This window comes from Lithobates pipiens, unplaced genomic scaffold (assembly GCF_037356315.1).
Source record: "Lithobates pipiens isolate NorthernLeopardFrog02 unplaced genomic scaffold, aLitPip1_a1.2 Scaffold_23, whole genome shotgun sequence".
NCBI lineage: Eukaryota > Metazoa > Chordata > Amphibia > Anura > Ranidae > Lithobates > Lithobates pipiens.
Genome location: NW_027507785.1, coordinates 81,476,075 through 81,500,706, shown reverse-complemented (window position 1 = coordinate 81,500,706; position 24,632 = coordinate 81,476,075). Strand labels below are relative to the sequence as shown.

General features: G+C 41.2%; 1 protein-coding gene and 1 long non-coding RNA gene across 4 annotated transcripts in view; one reads left to right on the top strand and one right to left on the bottom strand.

Moving 5' to 3' along the window:
- PRICKLE2 (prickle planar cell polarity protein 2) overlaps positions 1-24,632 on the top strand; it is a 451,504-nt gene that overhangs the window by 379,839 nt on the left and 47,033 nt on the right. For all 3 annotated transcript variants that reach the window (XM_077451950.1, XM_077451952.1, XM_077451951.1), the window contains 2 exons: positions 4,960-5,146; positions 22,293-23,126. In XM_077451950.1, the coding sequence (XP_077308076.1) occupies positions 4,960-5,146; positions 22,293-23,126 (1,021 nt within the window). The remainder of the gene's footprint in view (positions 1-4,959; positions 5,147-22,292; positions 23,127-24,632) is intronic.
- On the bottom strand, positions 6,536-12,655 carry LOC143927692 (uncharacterized). Its single transcript, XR_013262302.1, has 3 exons — positions 12,516-12,655; positions 11,914-12,411; positions 6,536-6,803 (listed from the first exon to the last, which is right to left on the bottom strand). It is a non-coding gene; the product is annotated as an uncharacterized LOC143927692 (long non-coding RNA).

The following is a 24,632-nucleotide window of genomic DNA, read 5'->3' as shown; positions in this document are numbered from 1 at the left end:
TTTAAAATTGTCAAAAAATGTATATTTGAAATCGAATAGGCAGTGATAGGTACTCTTTATGGAGGGATCTGGGGTTATTAAAACCCCAAACCCCTCCTCTGCACTTAAAAGTATTCAAAACAACAACTTGAAGAAATATTGGTAATATCAGTACATTTCTGGCCCATACCAATACTTTTAAAAATGTGAATATCGGCCCCTGATAATTGCCCGCTCCGATAACCAGTCGACCCCTAATACAATCTCACTGAAAACTGAGCATGTGCAGAGCTGCCAGCACTGCTCTGCAAAATCCCAGGGACATGGACAGAAAGGGGGAAAATTGAGAACAGCAGGATCAACCATTATTCTTTGCAGAATACAGAAAACAAATCTCATAGTGAGTATGAACAGCATGTAATACAGCATTAAGACCCCTTTGGAGCGCTTTGCAGGAGCTACAGTGCTAAAAATAGCGCCTGCAAAGCGCCCTGAAAGAGCCGCTCCATTCACTCCAGTGTGTGAAAGCCCCGGAGCGCTTTCACACTGGAGCGGTGCGCTGGCAGGACAGTAAAAAAAGTCCTTCTAGCAGCATCTTTGGAGCGGTGTGTATACCGCTCCTCCACCGCTCCTGCCCATTGAAATCAATGGGGCAGCGCGGCTATACCACTGGCAAAGCACTGCTGCAGCAGCACTTTGTGGGTGGTTTTAACCCTTTTTCAGCCACTAGCGGGGGTTAAAATCACCCCACTAGTGGCCAAATACCTCCGCAAATACGACAGTAAAGGGCCGCTAAAAATAGCGGCGATTTACCGCCGACCCCGCCCCAGTGTGAAAGGGGCCTTATTGATAGTTTTTTTTTATGATGTGCGACTAGTGACACTTTGATTCCAGCTACATACGCAAAATAAATGCATAGATTGGACCTGTTTACGTGCCAAATATTTGTATTTCAGTTCATCCAGTTATGAGATTTACACAGCCCTATCAGGGAGGACAGGCCAGTGGATGAAACAGCTTTTTACCATTATAGACTGTAGAAAGATCACAGTGGTGTTTCTCTTTTCCACAGCCTGCTGATTGGACAGTGAAAGAGTAGCAGCAGACTGAGGAGGTCTATTGAATAACAATTACACCTTCACAGGATGGTACTGTGGGTGCATGAATAATAGTAAAGGGTGCCACATCCTAATTAACTAGAATATGTACATGGAAAGAATATGGACTTTTTAGGCACCAATCATAAAATCAACAAAGTTTATTCATAACACAAATTACTTATAGATATATGTCCATAAAAGCACATAAAAGTCAATCAGACTACTGTCATTAATATCTGACCAACCCAACTCTAGCAGCTGGACAAGGGCCAGCTGGTAAGCCAGAACCCTAGGACAATCCCCATTAGTATCTCCTCTCGTTAGCTGAACATTAGTATACCTCATTACTTACAGCTGCAATAGTTATTTAAAAAGTATCTACCCATTAGCTCCTCTAAGCATGGTCTTACTAGTAAAGATGGCTAATTAAGTTTGCTAAATCAGTTTAGCTGTTCTAGCTACACCCCATGTGTTATCGTCCATATTGAGGAAATGTTGCCCATGCCTACATCTATAAATATAGATGTTTGGGAATAAATAAGTAAGCTCCTGAAGAAGCGAAACATGTCAAGCTCCAAACTTATATGCTGACCTTTTCAAATTCTGCTGGTGGTCTTCCTAGGGTTCTGGCTTACCAGCTGGCCCTAGTCCAACTGCTAGAATTGCATTGGTCAGACATTATTGACAGTAGTCTGATTGACTTTTATGTGGTTTTATGGCTGTATATGTAATTTGCATAATGAATAAACTTTGTTGATTTTGTGATAGGTGCCTAAAAAGACAGAGGTGGTCATCCTACTGTTCTTTCCTCTCCTATCAGCATATTTTTTGTCAAAACATTTGCTTGCATCACATATGAGGGGCTCCCAGTCCTACACATCTCTCACCTATTCTGACTGCTGCTGTATAGGGTATCGTAAAAGCCAGATACAAAATGAATTCCAAAAAAATACACTTAATTTGAAAACACAAATTCAGTCACAATAAGCTTACCAAATTAGTTGCCTTAAAAAAACACCTGCTGTAATGTACGCTTTCTTCTACACCAGGCAAATCTTCTTGTTTACATGCCGGAGGAACTGCAGCTCCTGCTGTACTCTCCAGCCACTGTAAGCACTGCAGGTCTCTGTGCTACTGTTGTGTTTCCGCCTCCCTCTCCTCTTGGCCATTCACAAAAGTGAACCCCAGGCAAGGGGAAGGAGAAGGGGGCAGGGATAGGAGCACTTGGAGCTTTTAGACCTGTAGTTCCCCCAGCATGCAAACAAGAAGATTTGCCGGTGTAGAAGAAGATGTACATTACAGCAGGCGGCTTTTGAATCAATGGAGTGTTCAACTAATCCAACCCCAGTAAGCTTATTGTGCCCAGAGCCATGGTTTAATGAATACAGGCCTGCATTAATTTGTGTCTATTAAATCTGCCTTTAGTTCAGCTTTAACACTTTGGAAAATACAACACACCATCTAAAACCATATCAGTGAAAAAAAAATGTGATTCATATTTCAGGAATTTGCCCTTTATTAGAGGGCTGTTTTAACCTCTAAAGCAATGAATGCATTAGTATTGACTAGGGGGCACAGTGTTAAGTTGCCATTCAGTGAAAATGCCCTGGGGTTGCATTGTATACAGATGTTCCACGAGATATTTTGGTTGAGCTATATATCCTGGTGAGATTGTAGACATAGCTGCTCTCTTATCTCAGCTCAGTATGCTACGAGTCAGCAGAAGTCACACCGCAGTCCATCCCTTGATAGGATAAAGTGGATTAAGTCAAGCCTTGGGGATATGTTGAGACTGAAGTTTCTTCTTGTTGCTGTTGTATGATCTCAGAACACTGAAGGCAGAATGTGGTGTATTGTTTTACCAGAATAATTGGAATCTGAAGAACGATGACTCTTATGACAGTTTTACAGTCTTTGTAAATGTTTGTGGTCAGATCCAGACGGTACAACTTTTAGTGTTTTATGGTTAGCTAATAAACCCCCAAACGTAAACTAAAACACAATAAAAGCCTTCGTAAATGGAAGGTATTTGCATTCTTCCTCTACTGTGATGATGATTTCTTACCAGAAAATTATAAAATATTTTTTCAAAGAGAACCACTTCTATAGTGGAGTCTTCTCTAGAGAATTTGAAATGAATTTGTGTAGTCCAGCCTTCCCTTGATAGAGTAAAAGGGTGAAAGTTGCCCCTTAGGTGTGACTTGGTGTGTGGCTGTTTTAACACCCCTCCCAATTTATAGATCATTTTAATATTTAAAAAAAACAGAGGAGCATATAAAAAAACATAGTGCTTCAAGGAATGGCAAGAATGTGACCCATAAACCTATTGGACAATGTTGGTGCTTGTTGGTTTGTTGATTGCCCACTTAGGAATCTGGTGCTGTCCATGGGGGCATCAAGAGTCTTTATTCCTTATGTCTGTGAAGGGTCTCATTTATCTAGGTCTTATCATTAGTTACATTCAGTTGGACTTGTTCTATAAGACTTTTCGTAACTTCTCTAAAGCCGTCCATAGTTGGAGTAATTTTCTTTCCTCGGGTTTCCCTCATCACCACAGTCAGTGTTGGTGGGGGGAATCCTTCCTGTGGAGCTATTGTGTTCTCCTTGTCAATCAGCCTGCCCATATGTGGTTCAAATCTTGGCCGGTCAATGCTGAACTGGCCGAGATTCAAACCATCTATGGCTGGCTTAAGCCACTTCTTTAAGCGGAACTTCAGTAATTTTTTCAAATTTCCATCTATTAAATCTGCTGCCCTTGTTGCTTTAACTTTGGATAGTTTTTTTCTGCCAGTAAATACCTTATACAGCCCACTTCCTGTTTCTTGTCTGGTAAAAAGCCTAGGCTTATGACATCATACACAGCTCTCTCTCTCTCTCTCTCTCTCTCTCTCTCGTGCTCTCGTGAGAGTTTGCCAGGAAGGGAGGGGGGATGAGTCAAAAGAGAGCCAACGAGAGCTGCACAGCTGCAGGTGTGTGTCTGTGTAAATCCAGGAAGTGAACAGGCAGCAGCTTCAGCTGCCCACAGTTAAAATGGATGCAGCCAGACTTAGCGGAGGGATATTTTTGCAGCATATTTGGCAAGTACAGAATCACAGTATATATATATATATATATATATATATATATATATATATATATATATATATATATATATATATATATATATATATATATATATATATATATATAAATAATATTCAAAGCCAAAATCCAAATGGCAAAGATGTTTTTATTTCAAATTATGTGCGCAAACAGAAGTTCCTCTTTAAGTTCAAATAAGTGTCTGGAAGATGCCCCAGCATTCATATCCACACAGGTATCACAGACATCTTAATCCAATCACTATGGAATGCGTACATGTTGATTGTCCAAGAACAGGAGGGTATGTGTGAAAGTTGTGAAACCACCCTAATCTCCAGAAAAAAATACATATGTAGACTTCTTGACACCTAGGATGGGATTTTGTAAGCAGAAGAGGGTGGTTCCACAACTTTCACACATACCATCCTGTTCATGGACAATCAACATCTGCATTGACACATTCCATGGTGATTGGATTAAGATGTCTGTGCTACCTGTGTGGATATAAATGCTGGGAGACCTTCCTGATGCTCATTGGAAGTGAAGACGTGGCTTGGAGAAGCAACAAAATGTAAAACGTACAGAACAAAGTCTAGATGAATTTGACTAATTACTGATAGCTAGTAATATAGCCAGTAATGTAAAAGGCTGAACAAGATTATCATAATCTCAGCTTGAACTAAATTTTATTTTGAACTGTATTTTAGGTTGATGTTTCATTTTGGTTTTACTGTTTACTGTCTGCTCTACCTTTTAAATAATTCTTGCTCAGCAAAACTGATTCCTTCTTTTCTTTTAGATTATTTTTGCAGATGAATGTACAGAAGCGGAGGGCAGACACTGGCATATGAAACACTTTTGTTGCTTTGAATGTGAAACAGTTCTTGGAGGCCAAAGATACATAATGAAGGAAGGACGTCCATACTGCTGCAACTGTTTTGAATCTCTGTATGCGGAGTACTGTGACACCTGTGCACAACACATAGGTAAGTCAGTGTGCTATTTGGTGCCCACTGTTTAGGGCCCATTCACACCTGAGTGCTTTTTTAGCTCGTAAAATGCTCAACTCAAAAGTTCCAAAACGCTCAACAAGCAAAATCCAATTCATTTAAATGGCCCCTGTTCACATCTGAGCGTTCTGTTGCCTGAAGAAGCTCATGTACTTTTTTGAGCTTCAGGCATTGGCCTGAAACTCACAAAAAGTACATGAGCTTCTTTTTAGGCAGGTTACAGGCATTTTTCTGCTTTTTACATTGGTGACCTTTCGACCTGTACAAAAACACCCTAAAAAACGCCTGAAAATGATACGCTCAGGTGTGAATGCAGCCTTATAGAATACAGAGCAAATCAGTATAAATGCAGCTACACAAAGCTTAATTGAACAAGCTAAGGTTAGAAGCTCATTGGTTTTTATGCAGAAGTGATGCCTGATTTTGCACTTTCCAGCTTTAGTAAATAAACCCCATTGTGTACTTAAAAGTGGGGTATGCCTGTATAAACTTATTAGCTCTCTTTCTCTGGCATTTTCTTTATGTGTTGTGTACAGTATATATTCATAAACATAAGGGGGAGAGAGTAAGTAACTTGATTTTATAATTCCCCTGCAGATTCTTTTCCTCCCAGCAAGTTGCCTCTTAAAGCAGGCAACTGCCAATATGTTAGCCTTAACCCCCCTGGCGGTCTTCCTGAGTCTGGCTCGGGGTGGAATTTTTATACCAAAAGCGGTAACCCCGAGCCAGACTCGGGACCGCATCGCTGGATCCAGGAGGAGGTTTACTTAGCTTCTCCCTTGGATCCAGCGTTGTCTCCCCGCTGTACGAGCGAGCCGCGTCTCGCTCGATCTATCACGGAGCCGATCTCCGTTTCCTGCGAGCGTTGCGACGCACGGGGACGGAGATCGGCGCCAAATTCAAAAAGTGAAACACACAGTATACATACAGTATAATGTAATCTTACAGATTACATTGCTGTATGTAAATATTTCACATCCCCTTTGTCCCTAGTAGCCCAGTGTACTGCATGCAGTTTTATATTATAAAAACTGTTCTTTATGCCTGGAAACTGGAGATTGTCCATAGCAACCAAAACTGTCCCTTTACATCAAAAATGATTTTAGACCAGCTAGAAAACAGCGATAACAAAATTGGAATCACTCGCAGAATTGAGGGATAGCGATTTGTGGGGAGATCCGTCATCAAATACTGAAAAGTAATGACAGTGACAATTCTGCAACTGAGCAAATTTCTGTGTTTTTGATTTGATTACATTATTGAATAATTTTTATTATTGCTATATTATTATTTGGTACAATTATTTATAATTATTTATTATATTATAATTTATGATTTCATTTTTCAAACTTTATTATACCCAGGATGTCTGCTAGACTCTGGTTTGGACAGATTTAAGAGAGTTATTCCTAAGAATTACAGGACTACAATATAAAACGCCAAATTGTCATGCAAAATAATTGTACCGCTTTTAGCACCTAAAATCCGAAATAATCATACCGCCAGGGAGGTTGAAGCAGTTATATGTTGCCCTTTAAAGATTCTGGGACCCGTGGGAGGTGCAGACCCCTTTTGTCTTGAACAGATGGGTGAGTTCCAGTTTTCCTAGAAATCCCCTTTAACCTCTTCACGCCTAGGGGTTAAAACAAATGTTAATGCCTAAGCACAATTTTGCAACTTTGATGTGTGTTAGTAAAATTGTACATATCATCACAGCTACTTCATGCAACCAGGTGAATTATACCTTGTTTTTTTTTCCAGGATAAATTGGGGTTTCATTTGGTGGTAAATGGTAATAGATAGCTCTTGATTTTTTTTTTATTAGCAAAGAAAAACTGGACCAAAATAGTAAAAAAAAAAAAAAAATTGAATATTAGCTGTACATTTCTTGTTACTACCATAACCTACCACCATAGAACAACCCAAAGTAAATTAGTAAGTTCTTCTTCTCCCATTGATTGCTGTGATATGTGTATTTAGTTGTTGTTTGTACCCGTAGTATAGCCCAGAAACAATAGTGCACATTTTGCTTTTTTTTATCCTACCTAAAACACACTGGGGTTGATTTACTAAAGGCAAATCCACTCTGCATTACAAGTGCACTTGGAAGTGCAGTCGCTGTAGATCTGAGGGGAAGATCTGAAATGAGGGGAAGCTCTGCTAATTTTATCATCCAATCATGTGCAAGCTAAAATTCTGTTTTTGTTTTTTTTTCCTTGCATGTCCCCCTCGGATCTACAGTGACTGCATTTCCAAGTGCACTTGCAGTGCAAACTGGATTTGCCTTTAGTAAATTAACCCCCTTGACACTAACTGACAGTGATACTAATAAAAAAAAAAAAAAGTAAAAAAAAAAAATCCTGTCCAAAATATACTGACATTGACCTTTGCCCCTGACCTTGAGCTTTGACCTTGACCCTGACACTGACCTGGATCAAACATTGATATAGGTATTTTTTATTTATTTATTTATTTTTTTATTATTATTTTATTTTTTATTTTTTACACACTTTTTTTCTCTCAGCAGGGAGAGAGAAAGATGCAGTTGGGTTGATTTACTAAAGGCGAATCCACTCTGCACTACAAGTGCACTTGGAAGTGCAGTTTCTGTAAATCTGAGGGGAAAGCTCTGAATTGAAGGGAAGCTCTGAAATGAGGGGAAGCTCTGCTGATTTTACCATCCAATCATGTACAAGCAAAAATGCTGTTTTTTTATTTTCCTTATATGTCCCCCACAGATCTACAGCGACTGCACTTCCAAGTGCACTTTTTTTTTAAAGTGCACTTGTAGTGCAAAGTGGATTTGCCTTTAGTAAATAAACCCCAATGTGTTTTTCCTCTCCATTCACAGAGAGAGAAACACGGGGGTGGGCTTCACAGTGACTGATCAGTGTGATAGCCAATCAGAGGCTATCACAGCGATCGGGTGATCTGGAACCGGGATTTCCAGGTAATGTACGGGACCCGGGGTTCTCGGTGAGATCCCAGTCTCTGTGCTGCGAGCATGCTTTGCGGACCCACAGAAAAAAGCCCAGTCCAGTGAGGCCACATATGCGCATACTGTAAGGGTCAGTTCACACCAGACGCAGTTCCATTCAGTTCCGTGCGCTTTTTTTCTGCACTAAAAATGCATGCACAGTGTTTTCCATGTATTCCAATGGCTCTAGTTCACACCAAGCAGTCAGTTTCTGGTCAGTTTCTGGGAACTGGACTGTATTGGTGCAGAAAAAATGGAACTTCACGGAACTGCATTTGGTGTGAACTGGCCCTTAGTGTGAAGAGGCTAGGGTGTGTTTCAGTGGTGCATTTAACCAAACTTTTATTCCTTTCTACCATTTTGTGATGGATAATAACAATAGTTTGGTTATTGAAGTTAACTGCTACTACAGCATTCAAAAGATTGAAATGGCCAAAGTTGATGAAACAGTTGCAATAATGCTTTGATATTACTCATTAGGGAAACACAAGAATGAGAGGGCATGCCGGCCTTATGCATTACCTCAAAGACTTTTGATAAAAAAGAAGTACATGTATCTACACACAAGTGGTGCAACAGACAAAGCTCATCAGGACATACAGTTGTAAGGTCTGCTCCTTAGGCTTGGGAGGATCTACCCTGGATCTAATTGGCTTGCACGTTTCGATGGTTAAACCCTCTTCTTCAGAGCTTTGGGCTCAGAAGAAGAGGGTTTAACCCTCGAAACGTGTAAGCCAATTGGATCTAGGGTACATCCTCCCAAGCCTCAGGAGCACAGTGAGCTGACTGTACAACTGTATTACCTGGTGACCTTTGTCTGTTGCACCAATTTAGAGTAGATACATACTTCTTTTTTATCAATAAATGGTCATTGAGATAATGCGTTAGGCTGGTGCGCCCTGTCTTTCTTGTGTTTTCCTCAGTTTGATGTTGGGACTCCCCCAGTTCTGAAAGAGCAGCAAGGCGTGTGGTATGTTTGCATCTGGAACATCTGGAGTACAGATGTATAGGAAAATCTCTTGGTAGACCACCATTCTCATGCGAAGGAGGCGACCTGCATATTTACCTCTCAATAGGACAGTGTCTGTTAAATTAAACTACAGCTCTTTTATAAAATAGGCTACAATAACAAAATCTGTAATGGTTTTATTGCTGTCGCTCCCCACTGGGGAGATTGTCCCTCACGTCTTTTGTGGTAACTGGGACAGGTAGTGAATAGAATTTCTCCAACAATAATAGAGAAAGCAGGGCTAGGACATAGGCTTCCATTGTACTGTTAGCCCTAACCTTTATTGAGCAGCACCATTATATTAGAAAGAAATGGAAAATAAAAGCTATTTATACAACTCTTTATTAGGTCTTTGAGTGACTGTTATTAAAATTGTTCTCTTCCACTATCTTTACGGAAAATATACACAATCCGTCTTGGTTAGGTTTTAGTGGTTGGCCTGTAACATTCTTTAAAGCATTACACAATGGTTCTGATGTATTTGACTTTGTGAGGCAGGATAATGAATCATAGTATTCATTACCCATTGTGTTTCATCACATATACAGTCTTGTTTGAGTATCTGCTGAAGGGAAATGGACAGATTTTGTTCACTCTTACAGAAGTCTTTCACAGTGAGCTTCTTAAAGAAACCCTATCATTCTCCCCACCCCTACATACTATGCAAGAATAGGCACCATAGGGGGTGATCAGTTTTTTCTCTTTACCTTTCCAAATCGATGGATTTGGAATGCCCCAGGGGCACCTAAATCTAATAAATCCAATCCACTCAATTGAATGCAATTTTGAAATGTTGGCATTCAACAACACCCTCACTATTTCTCAATGGGCTGCAGAGGCACCATATATTATATTGGGATGTGATGGTGTGCTCCTAAGCATTGACCTTTTGGATTTTGGGGTTTCAGGGGTTCCCTGTAGAATTATTTTGGCAAAGCAAAGGTAGTGGAGGTGCCTAGTCTTTAGAAGTTTAGTTTGAGGGATTCAGGATGGAGCGCATAATCTGGTGCAGCTCTGCATTAAAAAATAATCAGCTTCCAGGTTTTTTTTTTGTCAAAGCTTAATTGAACAAGCTAAAGTTAGTAGCTGATTAGCCACCATGCACAGCTGCACCCGATTTTTTACTCTCCAGGTTTAGTAAGACAGTCCCTATACCTCAAATGAGTGGTGGAATTACCAGGGTCGCAACAGTCGCACTTGCGACTGGGCCCTGGCATTCTGCCAGTGTGGGGGGCTCCAAGACCCGTACCTCCCTCTGTACGGCCGGCTGGCATCTAACTATACAGGGGGACCTGTCTCCTGTGACACTGGCCCCCCAACTGTCACCTGTGACACTGGCCCCCCATCTGTGACACTGGCCCCCCATCTGTGACACTGGCCCCCCATCTGTGACACTGGCCCCCCATCTGTGACACTGGCCCCCCACCTGTGACACTGGCCTCCCCACCTGTGACACTGGCCTCCCCACCTGTCAACCTGCCTCCCCACCTGTGACACGGCCTCCCCACCTGTGACACTGCCTCCCGACCTGCTACCTGTGACACTGGCCCCCCACCTGTGATACTCCCCCCCCCCCACCTGCCACATAGCCCCTCTTTTATCACACTGCCCACAACATAATATTTCCCCATCATACTGCCCCCACCTGTTTCACTGTCTCCTTGGCAGAATACCCTTCTGTCATGCTGCCCCCCTCCTGTAACACTGCCCCTCCATCATTCCGTCACACTGTTCCTTCTGTCATATTTACCCCCATCTCCTGTCACACTACTCCCTCTTCTTACACAGCCCCCCCCTTTCACAGTGCTCCCTCATTACACTGCTCCTCTCTTGTCATACTTCCCAGCTATCCTTTTCCTGTCACACTGCCCCCCTCTTGTCACAATATCCCCCTGTCATACTGCCCCCCTCCTGTCACACTGCCCCCATCATACTGCCCCTTCTTGTCACACTGCCCCCCTTCTTTCACAGTGCCCCCTCTTATCACACTCCCTCATCTGGTCACACTTTCCAGATACCCTTCTTTGGTCACACTGCCCCCCCTCCTGTCAGAATACTTCGTCATACTGCCGCCGTCACACTGCCCCTCATCCTTTCACAATACCCCCCAATCATACTACGGGTCAGGTTATAGTTACGTATCTACCTCAAATGATAATTTTCTATTAGTAAACGTTCATATATGAGCTCTGTTTATTACTTTATTTATCTACGTTTACTCACTACTACCTTCAAAGTGTCCCTCTTGCACAGCAATACAGTGCTCCCAGCATTCCTACCACATCTGGAATGGGTCCTGGAAGTCTTCTTTTTGAAGCTTGTCAAGCACCTTCTGATATTTTGCGCTGGATCTCCGCATTAGTGTCAAAACGGCGACCTTTGACTCATTGCAATTATTTTACATTTTTAATTCATGCATACATGCCTGGCACACTAATAACCAGTTATGTTTTTTCTAAAATGGTATTTTAAGGCTTTTTTTTAGGTAAAACAGACAATTTTGTAAAAGATTTTGTCCAATTCTCTGCTATGTTTGATTCCAAGCAAGAGGATGGCGGTACAAGCAGCACAGATGTGTACAGCGTCCCAGTGGCTATAGATCAGTAGAGATCTGCCCCGGTAAATGTAATATATTAACGCCTAAGCCATTAGGAGGACCTGTCGCATTACAGTGAAATTCCCTCGGAGCGAGTGCAGCCTGTGAGGGGAGGGGTCTAGCGGCAATGGTGTGATATGGGCACTTTTGTCAGCACTTACCATTTCTCATCATTAATGCTGACATCGCTGTGCAGTTACCTCGTTGCCAAGGGGAGAATATTTTGTTGTACTGAATACATTAGCTCTCTGCAGCTCGGAGCTTCTATAAATACATTGCGATGTGCTAGTTACTACGGTAACAATGCATTTAAACACGGTATAGAAAAATATAGGATACGTCGGTGCTGCATCACCCGAGGTCCACAATCTTTTGCCCCATGTTTGTTCTTTATGAGATTTTAATCAGATTTTTTCTTCCGACTGCCTCCAGCTCCGTTTTAAAATAGCGTCTCTAGTGCGTCATCCCTATGGATACATGTAATGTGTTTAATAAAAGGTTGCAGCCTTTGAATTGCAGTCAATGTATTGTGCTGATGTTGCAGGCAAAGCCGTCCTGTGATTAAAGCGGAGACGAGAAAATTTCAGACTGCTTATCCATTTGCTGGCGTTCCAGCGGGCTCATCTGCGTGGACCTCAGGGGAGATATGCACTCAATAGCTGGAAGGGAAGGATAATATTAAAGAGGATCTAAGCACAAAAAAGTGCAGTTCCAGCCAAACAACTAAATACGCAGTAAAACGCATACATAGAGAATGATTTACCTGCCAAAGGATTTGTAAAGAAATGCAGATACTCTGTGATCATCCTACCTCTGCTCTGCTGTATGGTTAGTTATATAGAGTAAGGAGGGTGACAACCCTTATCAGCTTTGCCCCACAACCCCACCCCTGCTTGCTCATTGGCCTGTTGGTGAATATCATCATACTGGTGGCACCCTATCTGAGCTTTCCTAAGCACTGTATCCACGCACTGAGGTCGATTTACTAAAACAGGAGAGTGCAAAACCTGGTGCAGCTCTGCATGGTAGCCAATCAGCTTCTAACTTCAGCTTCTTCAATTAAGATTTGGCAAAAAAAACCTGGGAGCTGATTGGTTCCTATGCAGAGCTGCACCAGATTTTGTACTCTCCGGTTTTAGTAAATCAACCCCACTATCTAACAAAATAAAAATTCCCACTGCAAGCCTGATTTTATCTTAAAGCTGGTCTATGGCTAGTTGATAAAGACATGTAACTATACTACCTAATAAGAAATAACAAAAAACTTTTAAGGTAAAACTATGGCCTCCCAGTAGGATAGACACCTCATCCCTTTAAAACCAAACATATATTAAGCTCCCTGGCGGTATGATTATGTCATATTTTTGATGCTCAAAGCAGTAAAAAGTTTTGCATGGAAATTTGGTGTTTTATATTGTAGGCCTGTAGATGCAAGAAATGAGGGTTCCAAAAAGGTACCCCAAGATCGGACTTTGAAGGGACAGCAAACAAAAGAATATGATTTTTTTTTAACATTTATTGGAACATAGATATGAATATACATATGGTACGAAAAAGAGGGACATAAAGAAAACATTAAAAATTATATACATATGACGTGAGCCCTCGTGCGTCTACGCATTTCGTTGTCAAACTTCTTCAGGACACATTCGGGGTTCATTGATTGCAAGAAAAGAAAAAGGTCTCATTATCTTGCAGAGGATTCAACTTTATTCGACAAGTAGTCAAAAAAGGTTTCCACTATCGGAAAGAGGTGGCTCATAGCATGAGCAAATCACAACACAAGGACACATAGAAGCCTACCCATAGATCATGGGTAGCCTGATGTACCGATCTCAAACAGGGGATATAGTTTTGACTAAGGAACAACAAACAGCCATATAACGTTGATGTAAAGGAGAGAAATCCTTAAATCCAAAGCAACCAAGGCAGGGGCTCAGCTATACCCCAGATATATTAAATACAAAGAATTCCAAGTTGGATCGCTGTCATCCAAAATCAATTTATTAGTATGGTGATACAATGAAAATCCCCTGGGAGAGAGCAAAGAGCTCTTCTTCTATATGACTTTTAATATTTTCTTTATGTTCCTCTTTTTCGTACCATATGTATATTCATATCTATGTTCCAATAAATGTTAGTATTTTTTCATATTCTTTTGTTTGCTGTGCCTTCAAAGTCCGACCTTGGGTTACCTTTTTGGAACCCTCATTTCTTGCATCTTCATAATTATTGATGGATGAGGCATTGTGAGTGTTCTTTTTCTCTCTTATATTCATTGTAGGCCTGTAATAACACGCTTAAATCTGTCCAAACAAGAGTCTAGTAGAAATCCCGGGTATGATAAATTTTGGAAAAAAAAATCATAAATTATAATATAATAAATAACTATAAATTATAACAAATAATATAATAATAATAAAATAATTCAATAATGTAATCAAATCAAAAAAACTGAAATTGGCCCAGTTGCAGAATTGTCACTGTCATTACTTTCAGTGTTTCATGACAGATTTCCCCACAAACCACTAACGCTCAATTCTGCCATTGATTCTAATTTATTATCGCTGTTTTCTAGCTGGTCTAAAACCGCTATTGATGTAAAGGGACACTTTTCGGTTGTTATGGACAATCTCCTGTTTCCAGGCAGAAAGAACAGTATTTATAATATAAAAGTGCATGCAGGGCACTGGACAAACCACTAGGGACAAAAGGGATGTGAAATAATGTGATACAGTAATGTAATCTGTAAGATTACAGTGTACTAGAGCTGCACGATTAATTGTCAAGAATCGTTATCACAATCTTGACTAAAGTGTTTCCCGATTCTTTCTATGCAAAGAATTCTCTGCTCTTCTGAAGCCACAGCTGTCCAAAGAAAGGAAGGAAAAAACTGGGCAGTCTGCCAAGAATCAAAACATTCTTTATCAGTATAAACATTGTAACAATTAGTCAATGGAATAGACTTTGTGTGTAAGTGAAAAAAATGTAACCACTTAAACACTAAACCTTCTTCTGACATTTGTTGGTTTCACGTTAAAGTATTTTTTTTTTGCTAGAAAATTACTTAGAACCCCCAAACATTATATATATTTTTTAGTAGAGACCCTAGACAATAAAATGGTGATTGTTGAAATTATTTATGTCGCACTGTATTTGCGCAGTGGTCTTTCAAATGCAATTTTTTTTTTATTTCTTTAATGAATTAAAAATAAAACGAACCAGTAAAGTTAGCCCATTACGTGATTTTGCGCAGTAGAGCTGAACTGCCACAGTAAATATGCGGTAGGTGGTCAGAAAGTGGTTAATTAATTACACAGGTTCTTTGGCTAATTTAATACACATAAGGCACTAAATGAGTTTAATTACTACCTTAAAGCGGGGTTCCACCCTAAAGTGGAACCTCCGCTAATCGGAACCCTCCCCCCCTCCGGTGTCACAATTGGCACCTTACAGGGGGGAGGGGGGTGGAGATACCTGTCAAAGACAGGTATTTACACCCACTTCCGGGCATAGACTCCCGTGGGAGTCTATGTCATATCCTGTCCTGCTGCGCTGTCTGCTGGGACACACACGGGTCCCAGTGACAGCGCGGAGAATTTCTATTGCGCTGCGCGACTCGCGCATGCGCAGTAGGGAACCGGGAAGTGAAGCCGATTCACTTCACTTCCTGATTCCCTCACCTAGAATGGTGGCGGCAGCAGCCGAGAGCCGAGCGATCGATCGGCCTCGCCTGCCGGCATCGCTGGAACCCGGGACAGGTGAGTGTCCATTTATTAAAAGTCAGCAGCTGTAGTATTTATAGCTGCTGGCTTTTAATATTTTTTTTAGGTGGAATCCCTCTTTAATCAGCCACAGAACATGTGTAGTTAATATGTGTTTGGTTTTAAAGGCAGGAGGTGGCAACCCTACCTCCCAGTAAAAACAATATGCGGTGGGGCATTTAATGTAGTTAAAATGCAGTTTTCTCTGTTGTGGTGAAGTCCACTTAATACAGTTTCCTGTTATGGGGTGGCAACAATGCTGCACTGCTCCTGAATCAAAGCAGAGTTGCCACTCTCATGTAGGCTGTGCCTGTTTGCACTACAGTGGGATGAAAAAATGATGCAGGGGGCATGGCTATCACCATTGTCACCGCTCCTAACCCTGTAGTTTGTCAATTAGTACCTGGCCACACCTAGTCTAGTCCACTGCTTTCGGGATTGACAGTGCTGCCTCTTTTGCTGAAAACCTCTACAGTGAGCTACAATGTCTAGAAAGTGGAGCGTGTTTTTTCTTTATTTTATAAGGTTAAGTGCATCACAGTAAATGGATTTGGTACCTGTTTAGACCATCATACAGGGGCCTTTGGTTGTACTTACCTTTGAAAGAAAATTTTATTCTTTGTTCTGTAGGTGAGGCTTTCTTTCATACCGTATGAGTACATTGGAGTTGATTTATTAAAGGCAAATAGACTGTACACTTTGCAAAGAGCAGTTCTTCCAGAATTTAGTGAATGAGCAGTAGCTCTGCTGACTTCCATCATCCAATGTACAAGCAAAAATGCATTTTTTTTGTTTTTTTTCTTTCCTTGTGATTGAGTATTCTTTGCAAAGTGAAACTTCAGTTACTAAGCTCTGGAGCAACTGCACTTTGCAATGTGCACAGTCTATTTTTCCTTTAGTAAATCAACCCAACTGTGTCTCCTTGCCCCCTCACTGCTTGAACACGCCAGTGATGTGTGTTCATGCCTCAACCATATTAAAACTTCTCTAGCCAGCATTAAAAAAGACCTTTACTAAGAGGAGTATGTAGACCTGTTCCAAATCAATGGCTCAGAAAGTGCTGGAACCAGAGATGGGAAGGCAACTAGCATTTTCAGACCGGACTTCACATTTCCACATTTCTTTTAATACAGATCTGCTTTAGCCATGCTTGGAATATCGGCAGGCTCTTTTGAAATAAAAAACATCTCCTGCCACCCAGCTCATCCACTTCTACCCATCATACTATCTATCTTCACAGGAGACAGGAATCCAAGCTCTGTGTAACCTCCATGTTGGAGTTTGCAACAGTGTTAATATCTTCCTCCTCCTGGTCCGATAACAGCATTTAGGCCTGGACTATGGCCTCTCAGGCCTGAGCAACCATGCCATAGTGGAAGGGATGGGTATCATAATGAAAGTTCAAGCAGATATAGTCCATAATAATTTACATTTTCTACAGAAAACAAAATCTCTTTGTGTGTGTTTGTTAATGTGTTTCTCTTGTGTAGGGGAACTTGTGTTTCACATTAGTCTCTACCTGCGACAGCTGCCATCTTGTCGGAGCCAAAATTGACTGTTCTGAGTAAACCGCAAAAGCAGCTCTGCCACACAAACAGCGGCTGCTCTGAAAAATGGCACTGAAAGAAAGAGGCCTTGTAACAACAAGCAAGGGAGATTGCGTAAATGCATGGCCAAGTTCCCCCGGATCTTGTATACTTGTTTGGGTCCTAGGAGGCAGTTTAGGCAGGTTTGGTTTTGAGGGAAGTACTCAGAATAAATAGGAATCATTTGGGCCACCCAGCCTGTGCGCTGTGTACTTGGTGCAACATCTATAAACTTCCTTTGATCTCAGGTCTCTCCTGCTAAACAGTAATTGCTCACATTTCTAAGTGTCACCTCCAGTCATTTTCACAGCGTGCTCTATTGTTGATTTTTCCTTTGAAAAACACTTTCCCATCTGTATTTTTTGGAAGTATCTTTTACATCCTGCTCTTGCTTTTCTTTATTAGTGAGAAATGCTGTCACACATCTTATCTGCAAGGCATATGGTTGCCAGTTGTTGGAAAAAGTAAGGGAGGAAAAAAGTTTGCATGTCTGTAATATTTCAGCTGGATGTATGATGGCTGCTTCCATGCTGGACGGCCCGTCACTGCTTTCCAACACTCTAGATGTAATCTGCAATTGATTCTGAAAAGGTCTGGCTGGCAGAGAAGCTTTATAAATGAAACGCACCTGGAATAAAGATTTTTTTTTTCATGAAACTGGCTAAGTATGTGTGTGTATTAATGTAGAACCCTACCAATAGGTTTTTTTTTGTTTTGTTTTTTGGTGGATTGCCACCGTGTTTAAAGAGGAAGTAAACCCTGATGGACTACTAATACTATGTCTTTCGGCAAATATCTCCTAAACCGTGTAGGTTTAGGAGATATTTCTTGGACCTACAGGTAAGCCTTAATCTAGGCTTACCTGTAGGTCAAAGTATGTTGTAAGGGTTTACAACCACTTTAAACCCTTGTTTAAACCCTTGCTGGGTCTTTTTGTCTACCCCAAATGGGAATTGTGCCTCACCTGCTAGAACAGCCTTGATGCAGTAGGTGTTTGTCTTCTCTCTTTGAAATGCTATGCTGTCAATTTGGATGGTTTTTCCATCAGAATTCCGCTCAAGCTTGGCTTGCATACACATGATCACACAAAAGTTTGCTGAACCTTTGACCGTCAAGAACGTGGTGACGTACAACACAACGATGAACCGAAAAAATGAAGTTCAATGCTTCCGTGCATGCGTTGAATTGTTTCCGAGCATGCGTAGGAATTTTGTGCATCGGAATTTCTGATCGGAACTTTTTCCGACCGAAAAATTGAGAACCTACTCTCAATCTTTTGCTGGCCAAAATTCCGCCAGCAAAAGTCCGATGGAGCATACACACGATCGCATTTTCTGACCAAAAGCTCTCATCAGACTTTTGCTGGCGAAATTTCCGATCGCCTGTATGGGGCATTAGCTGGCCTTCTCTCACCCTGCTTTTTCTATCCTTTATTTATTTTATTTTTTTCATTCACATACCTTTTAGGCTGTCCGTACATTGTACAATTACAGTTGTACAATTTTTATTTAGATTTTTTTAAATCTGTTTATTAGGATTTTATCATCCAAAACAAAAACAAAAAAAAAACAACAACAAAAGCAAACATGTACAGGAGACATTTTTATTTAGATTTACCAAAACCATATAACATGAGGTCAAACCTAAACACTTCCAAATTGTATGCAATCAGGCAGGCCCCTGCACTACATAGTTTAAAGAAGAACTATAGGCAAAACATTTTTTTTATTCGTTTTTGGATAGAGTAAGGGAGGGTTATAACCCTTGTCAGATTTTATTTCGCCATCTGTGTCCAATTGCAAAGATTTCCCTTCACTTCCTGCCCCACAGTCAAACAGGAAGTGAGAGGAAATCCCTGCAAATGAAGGGAATTCCTTGGGGACCCCCCAGGTCACCAGAACTAGTGTCCCCATTGGAAGATTTTACCTCTATTACTTTTCTGGGGACAACCCAAAATATGGGATTTCCTTTTACTTTCACTTGCAATGATAATGGTATACAAGACAAATAGAGAGGGTAAATCTCCCTAATGGGAGCACAGCCAGCAATAAAAACTGACAGGTACTCTAATCCCTCTCCAGTCTATTCAAAACAAAAAAAAAAAAGTTTGCCTTTACTTGGTCACGTGATGAGCAGTGTCCCCTTCTTCAGATTGTCTTCCACAGTAGGTACTTACAGAATGACATCAGCACTGATCTCTCCATCATTGCATGTGACTACAAGGTGCCATGAAGCCTTACCCCTTAGGGGGGCTGGTCCTTTATGCACTGCACTCACAGGATGTCCTCAGTCTTCCAGGTTGGATGACTTTGGGCATCATTGAATCCAGAACATCTGGTGATGGAAAGGAATTACTTTGGGGGGATGGTGCCACGGAGAGTATTGCAGCCAGAGCTTAAAACCCCTTCTTGGCAACTATTTACAAAAAAATCCCAAAGGATTTGAGATGACTAAAAACAAAAAATGTGTACAATATCTTGGGCAATATTGCCTGGCTAATACTCATTGGGGAAAATGTCATTGTCTAAACGCTGTCATACAGCCCAGTGCAAATATCCCCCAACCCCCTCCATGGGCATAAAAAAATAGCTGGACCCATACCACCTTGCTTTTTTGTAGGAAAATCACTTGTTGGTACAAAATGGTTGGCAAAGAACATTTTAGAGATGTAATTTACTGAACCATTAAGTCTTGTTACAGCAAAGAGTGAAAAGGTAAAATAGTTATTGGATATTAAATGTACTATTTATTTATTTTAAAACAATGTCCTGATCTTCAATCAGGTTAATTTGTGAAGGGTTGTGTAGCTAGATTAATAGATAGACATTTACATTTTGCCTAAGTATTGTTGTAAATGTCTGCTATGCTTATATAAAGTAGCATTTTCGTCTGTAAACCAGAATGGTAAAGCAGAGCGTTTAGTCTTTCCCAGACTTTTCCTCCATGGCCCAATTTAAAATATGATGGAGAATTTCCTCCCCATTCATCACACATATCAGAGACATATTCCACAGTTTGCAGCCAAACAGCTCCTGGGAACGGGTGATCTAGCTTCAGGAGGATGAAATATGCTTCACTCAGTGGTAACAGCATGCTGCTAAGGAGTTTGGTGAAAAATCAAAGTTCTAGTTACCGCAAGTGCAAAAATGCAGACCCTGCAGTGTTGATGGAGTTTCTGTCTGTACTTGGAATGTACAGCAAGAGTTTACCTATCTTTACTTGGAGAAAAAGGTTGCAATGCAGGACCTTGCTCCCTTCTGGCCAGGGGGAGGACTGGAAACTTTTAGTCTGGGAGGCCAACTTAACCAAACTGGCTCTTGAATAGTTTGCTGTGGTTAAAGAAAATGCATCAAACAAACTGGGGGCAGGGGTAGAGTTATTGGCCCTATGTAAATCCAATACCTTGGAGCCCACGCGGTTTGCCTGTAGGTTCCCTGCTGATTTTTTCCAGTTAGCCTAGGTTCACGCTGATGCAGTGTGAGTTAAATTAATTTTACAGTGCGATTTCAAGGAGAAGCTCTGGTGTGAGTTGATGTAATACAGAAGTGATTCTAAAGTGTTTTTGATGTGATTTGGATACAGTCATTCTCTCTCTCTCTCCTGACCTGGACCAATGATGGAGGATAAGGAACAAAACAAAGACTTGCAGAAAACATACTGAAATCTTAGGACAGAGATCTGCATGCAATTTCCATTCAAGTCTATGTAACCACAAACTGCGCCACACTGCACTAAACTCACCCATTTTAAATTTGCAACTGCATATATGTGAATGGCCTCCATAGAAACTCATGTTTCACTTGTAATGTAATTCTATGCGTTCTGAAACGCATCAGTAATCACATCAGTGTGGATCAGGGCTTACTGACTTGCCATGACTTGTTCTGCAGTGTGTCTCTCTGTGGCTATCCTTTGGATCTACAGAGTGAATGAAGTAGAAGCAGTGAGATCCTTACATTGCAGGTCCACAGACACAGTTTCTTCTCCAGGAAGGAAAACAGTGAAACAAGATTGACATAACCTAATCTAACTCCAAATCTCCTTAGACTAGTAGAGGCAGCAGTGCCTTAGCTCAGGGGTGGTAAACTCAATTTCATCACAGGCCGCAACAGCAGTGTGGTTGTCCTCAAAGGGCCAGTTGTATCTGGGATGGGCTGCATACAGAGTGCAGGGTTTAGGAGTACTTTATGTACAGAGTGTAGGATTCAGGAGTGCACTATGTACAGAGTGCAGATCCAAGGGTTCCCTATGTACAGAGTGCAGGGTTCAAGGGTGTGCTACGTACAGAGTGCAGGGTTCAGGAGTGCACTATGTACAGAATGCAGGGTTCAGGGGTGTGTTATGTAAATAGCGCAGGGGTGCGCTGTGCGGGGTTTAGGGGTGCGCTACATATAGAGTACTCAGGAGAGTCAGGATTACTTTACATACAGAATGCAGATTCAGGGGTGTGCTGTGTACAGGGTGCAGGATTTAAAGGTGCACTATGCCCCAAGCCCCACCATGTTTCAGCTGCAAAACTGGGTGCGAGGGCCACATGACAAGGCCTGGTGGGCCGGATCTGGCCATGGACCTTGTGTTTGACATATGTGTCTTAGATGATCTCATGCTGCATTTATACATCAAATACTCAAAGCATTTTGGTGCCTAGGCACAAAAAGTGCACTGCTATTTTCAGTTGGAATTCAAGGCAAAATGTAGTTTTTTTGTATGGTACTGCTTAGGCAAGATTAAAAAATTTACATTTTTTTCCATATAAGACATTTTTACTTTTTGAGTTCTGGTATGTCTTAAGTTTTTATTTCTTCTCCTCTGTTTTGGGGTTGCATTTCCCCTTTCTGAGGTTATTATTGACAGTAGAACAGGAAGATTGCTGCAGCAAGACAGGTGATACAGGTAAGTTAGGGACTCCAGTTTATAGATCTCATTACTGGATTCCTCAAAAGATCTAAGAGGTCTTTCATAAAGAGTGTATAATCTCTCCATATCTGATGCATGGAGAAGGGACTTTTGAATTAAATAATTGAATCTATGGGAAACTATGACATTGTGTAAAAAAAAAACTTTCAATAATAATACTTTCAATAATAAATCATGTTGTCATGTTTTCTGTGAGTTACTTTGATCTTGCAGTCCCCCTGAATCCACCACTGAAATGCCTAATCTGAAATAATGTTTTCTCTTCTTTTACAGGTATTGACCAAGGACAGATGACCTATGACGGACAGCACTGGCATGCTACAGAGACTTGCTTTTGTTGTGCCCACTGTAAAAAATCACTACTTGGACGTCCCTTTCTGCCCAAGCAAGGCCAGATATTCTGCTCAAGAGCATGCAGTTTGGGTGAGGATCCCAATGGCTCAGACTCTTCAGATTCTGCATTTCAAAATGCCAGGGCAAAGGAGTCACGTCGTAGTGCTAAGATAGGCAAGAATAAAGCTAAACTCGAAGACAACAACATGAACCAACTGCATGTAACTACCAATAGACTTTCGACAGATGTCGACCCTCTCTCTTTACAAATGGATCTACTGAGCGTATCAAGTCAAAACCCAAGCTTGAACCGTGATCAGCGATGGAGGAGCAGAGATGAACTCTATAATTATGGCAACAAGCTAGAGAGGAGTCAATCCCAGAGTCCTCTGCAGCTTCTCAGCCAGTGCAACATAAGGACTTCCTACAGTCCTGGACAGGGAGCCGGGGCCCAGCCAGACATGTGGGCAAAGCATTTCAGTAACCAAAAAAGAAGTTTGTCGATGATGAGTCACAGCGAGAGCTTCAATCAAGATGGCAGAGAGGATTACTATCAAGGGAGACTGCGCCAGCAAGAAAGCTTTAGTGATACTTCCACTCACAGTTTTAATGAAGCCCGATCAAGTCTACGAGTTCCAGAAAACAAAAATCTGAATGCGCAACAGTGTCGAACAAGACATCCAATCAATGCACTTAAATTCACTGAGGGGTTAACCCCAACAGAACAAACTCCCAGAGGTTCTATGGAGTCGCTTGCATTGTCGAATGCTACAGGTATGACCTCAGCATTGGGGGGGGAGGGTGTTCCATTTTTGCTTTCCTTAAATGTATCATTTTGTGCAAGCAAAATGTTTTCCTAAAGCATTGAGCATCATTTATCAGACAAAGCCTGCAACAAGAAGTGCACATGTTCTCCAGATTTATTACCCAAATTTATTGTTATGGAATTATTAGTAGTAGCTGTTTTTTGTAGTTCGTTGGCCAGGCCTAGGCTTACAGTAAACATGTACTGAAAATGACTACCATTCCTAACCAGGAGGAAGCATGCAACCAGTGCAGTCAAAACAAAGCCAGAACTCCTGACTAGCTTAAGTCTTCTACATCAGTAACTCAGATAGTACTGATGCAAAGCATTAAAGTTTTACTTTAAAGGACAGGTATGGCTAAAGTTTTTTTGGCCCTATTTCTCTTATGGATCACAGGAGTGCACTTCGTTCTGCACGCGTTACCCGTTTTCAGCTGACAAAAAGCTAAAGTGCACTGACTGCTGACGTGACTCAGCCAGTCAAGTCGCTGAATTGATCCTGACTTCACAGTCGGGATCCACCCAGATGCCTGGACTGGCAGCTGGCTCAGCCTCTAAGCAAGCCACTGGGAGACTGGGCCAGTCTTTCCTGCCCCCTCCACAGCCCAGTGCTCCAGTGAGCGCTGGAGGGGCAGAGCAGAGAGCCAGTGACTGACAGCCACCACTCTCTGCTCAGAACGGAGGGGACAACTGAGAGATCAGCGGGGGTTGATAGCTCAGTTCTCAGTGCAGAGATGGTGGAGGACAAATGCAGCATTGAATTGATGCTGCATCCACCTAGGTAAGCATCATTTTCTTTACTTCTCTTTTAAACAAGTAAATACAATCTTTGTGCTTCTTTCTGGCATATTTAATATAAGCAAGTAGTAAAAAAGACAACAGATAGGTAGCCATTACTGTGTCTGTCTGTGTATACTTGCGCAACTTCTTGAAATGTTCATCATTTTTAATAGGTTAAAAAAAAACACATGTCCATCAACCCAAAATAAACTTCTCATTCTTGAGAACACTAAATCCAGAGCTGATCCACAGGAAGGCAAAAACAAACCCCTATAAAGCTTTGTCTAATTTGTTCTAACAGAAAAAAAAAATCCTTCCTGATCCCCAAAGGCAATTGGATAACTCGCTGGATCAACATTATACAATGGCACAATGATGGTTTTTTTATAATTATTAGTAGCTGCCTATTTATCATGCATTTAAATACACAATCAAACTTTTTTTTTTAGAAAGAAATCTACTGAGTTGAAAAGATCCAGCTTTTGTGGAAGACAATTACACATTTTCTCATCTTATAGTCACAGGGTACCTAAACACAGATGGGATGATCTGACAGTTTTGACAAATTTCCATGCCAGCCTAAAATATTTTTCATTTTATTTTATTTTCACTATCAGACCCCATGGATACTTAAAGCGGACCTTCATCCTAAAAATAAAAAAAGTTGTCCTGTCTAATACCCCATCACTCTCTCA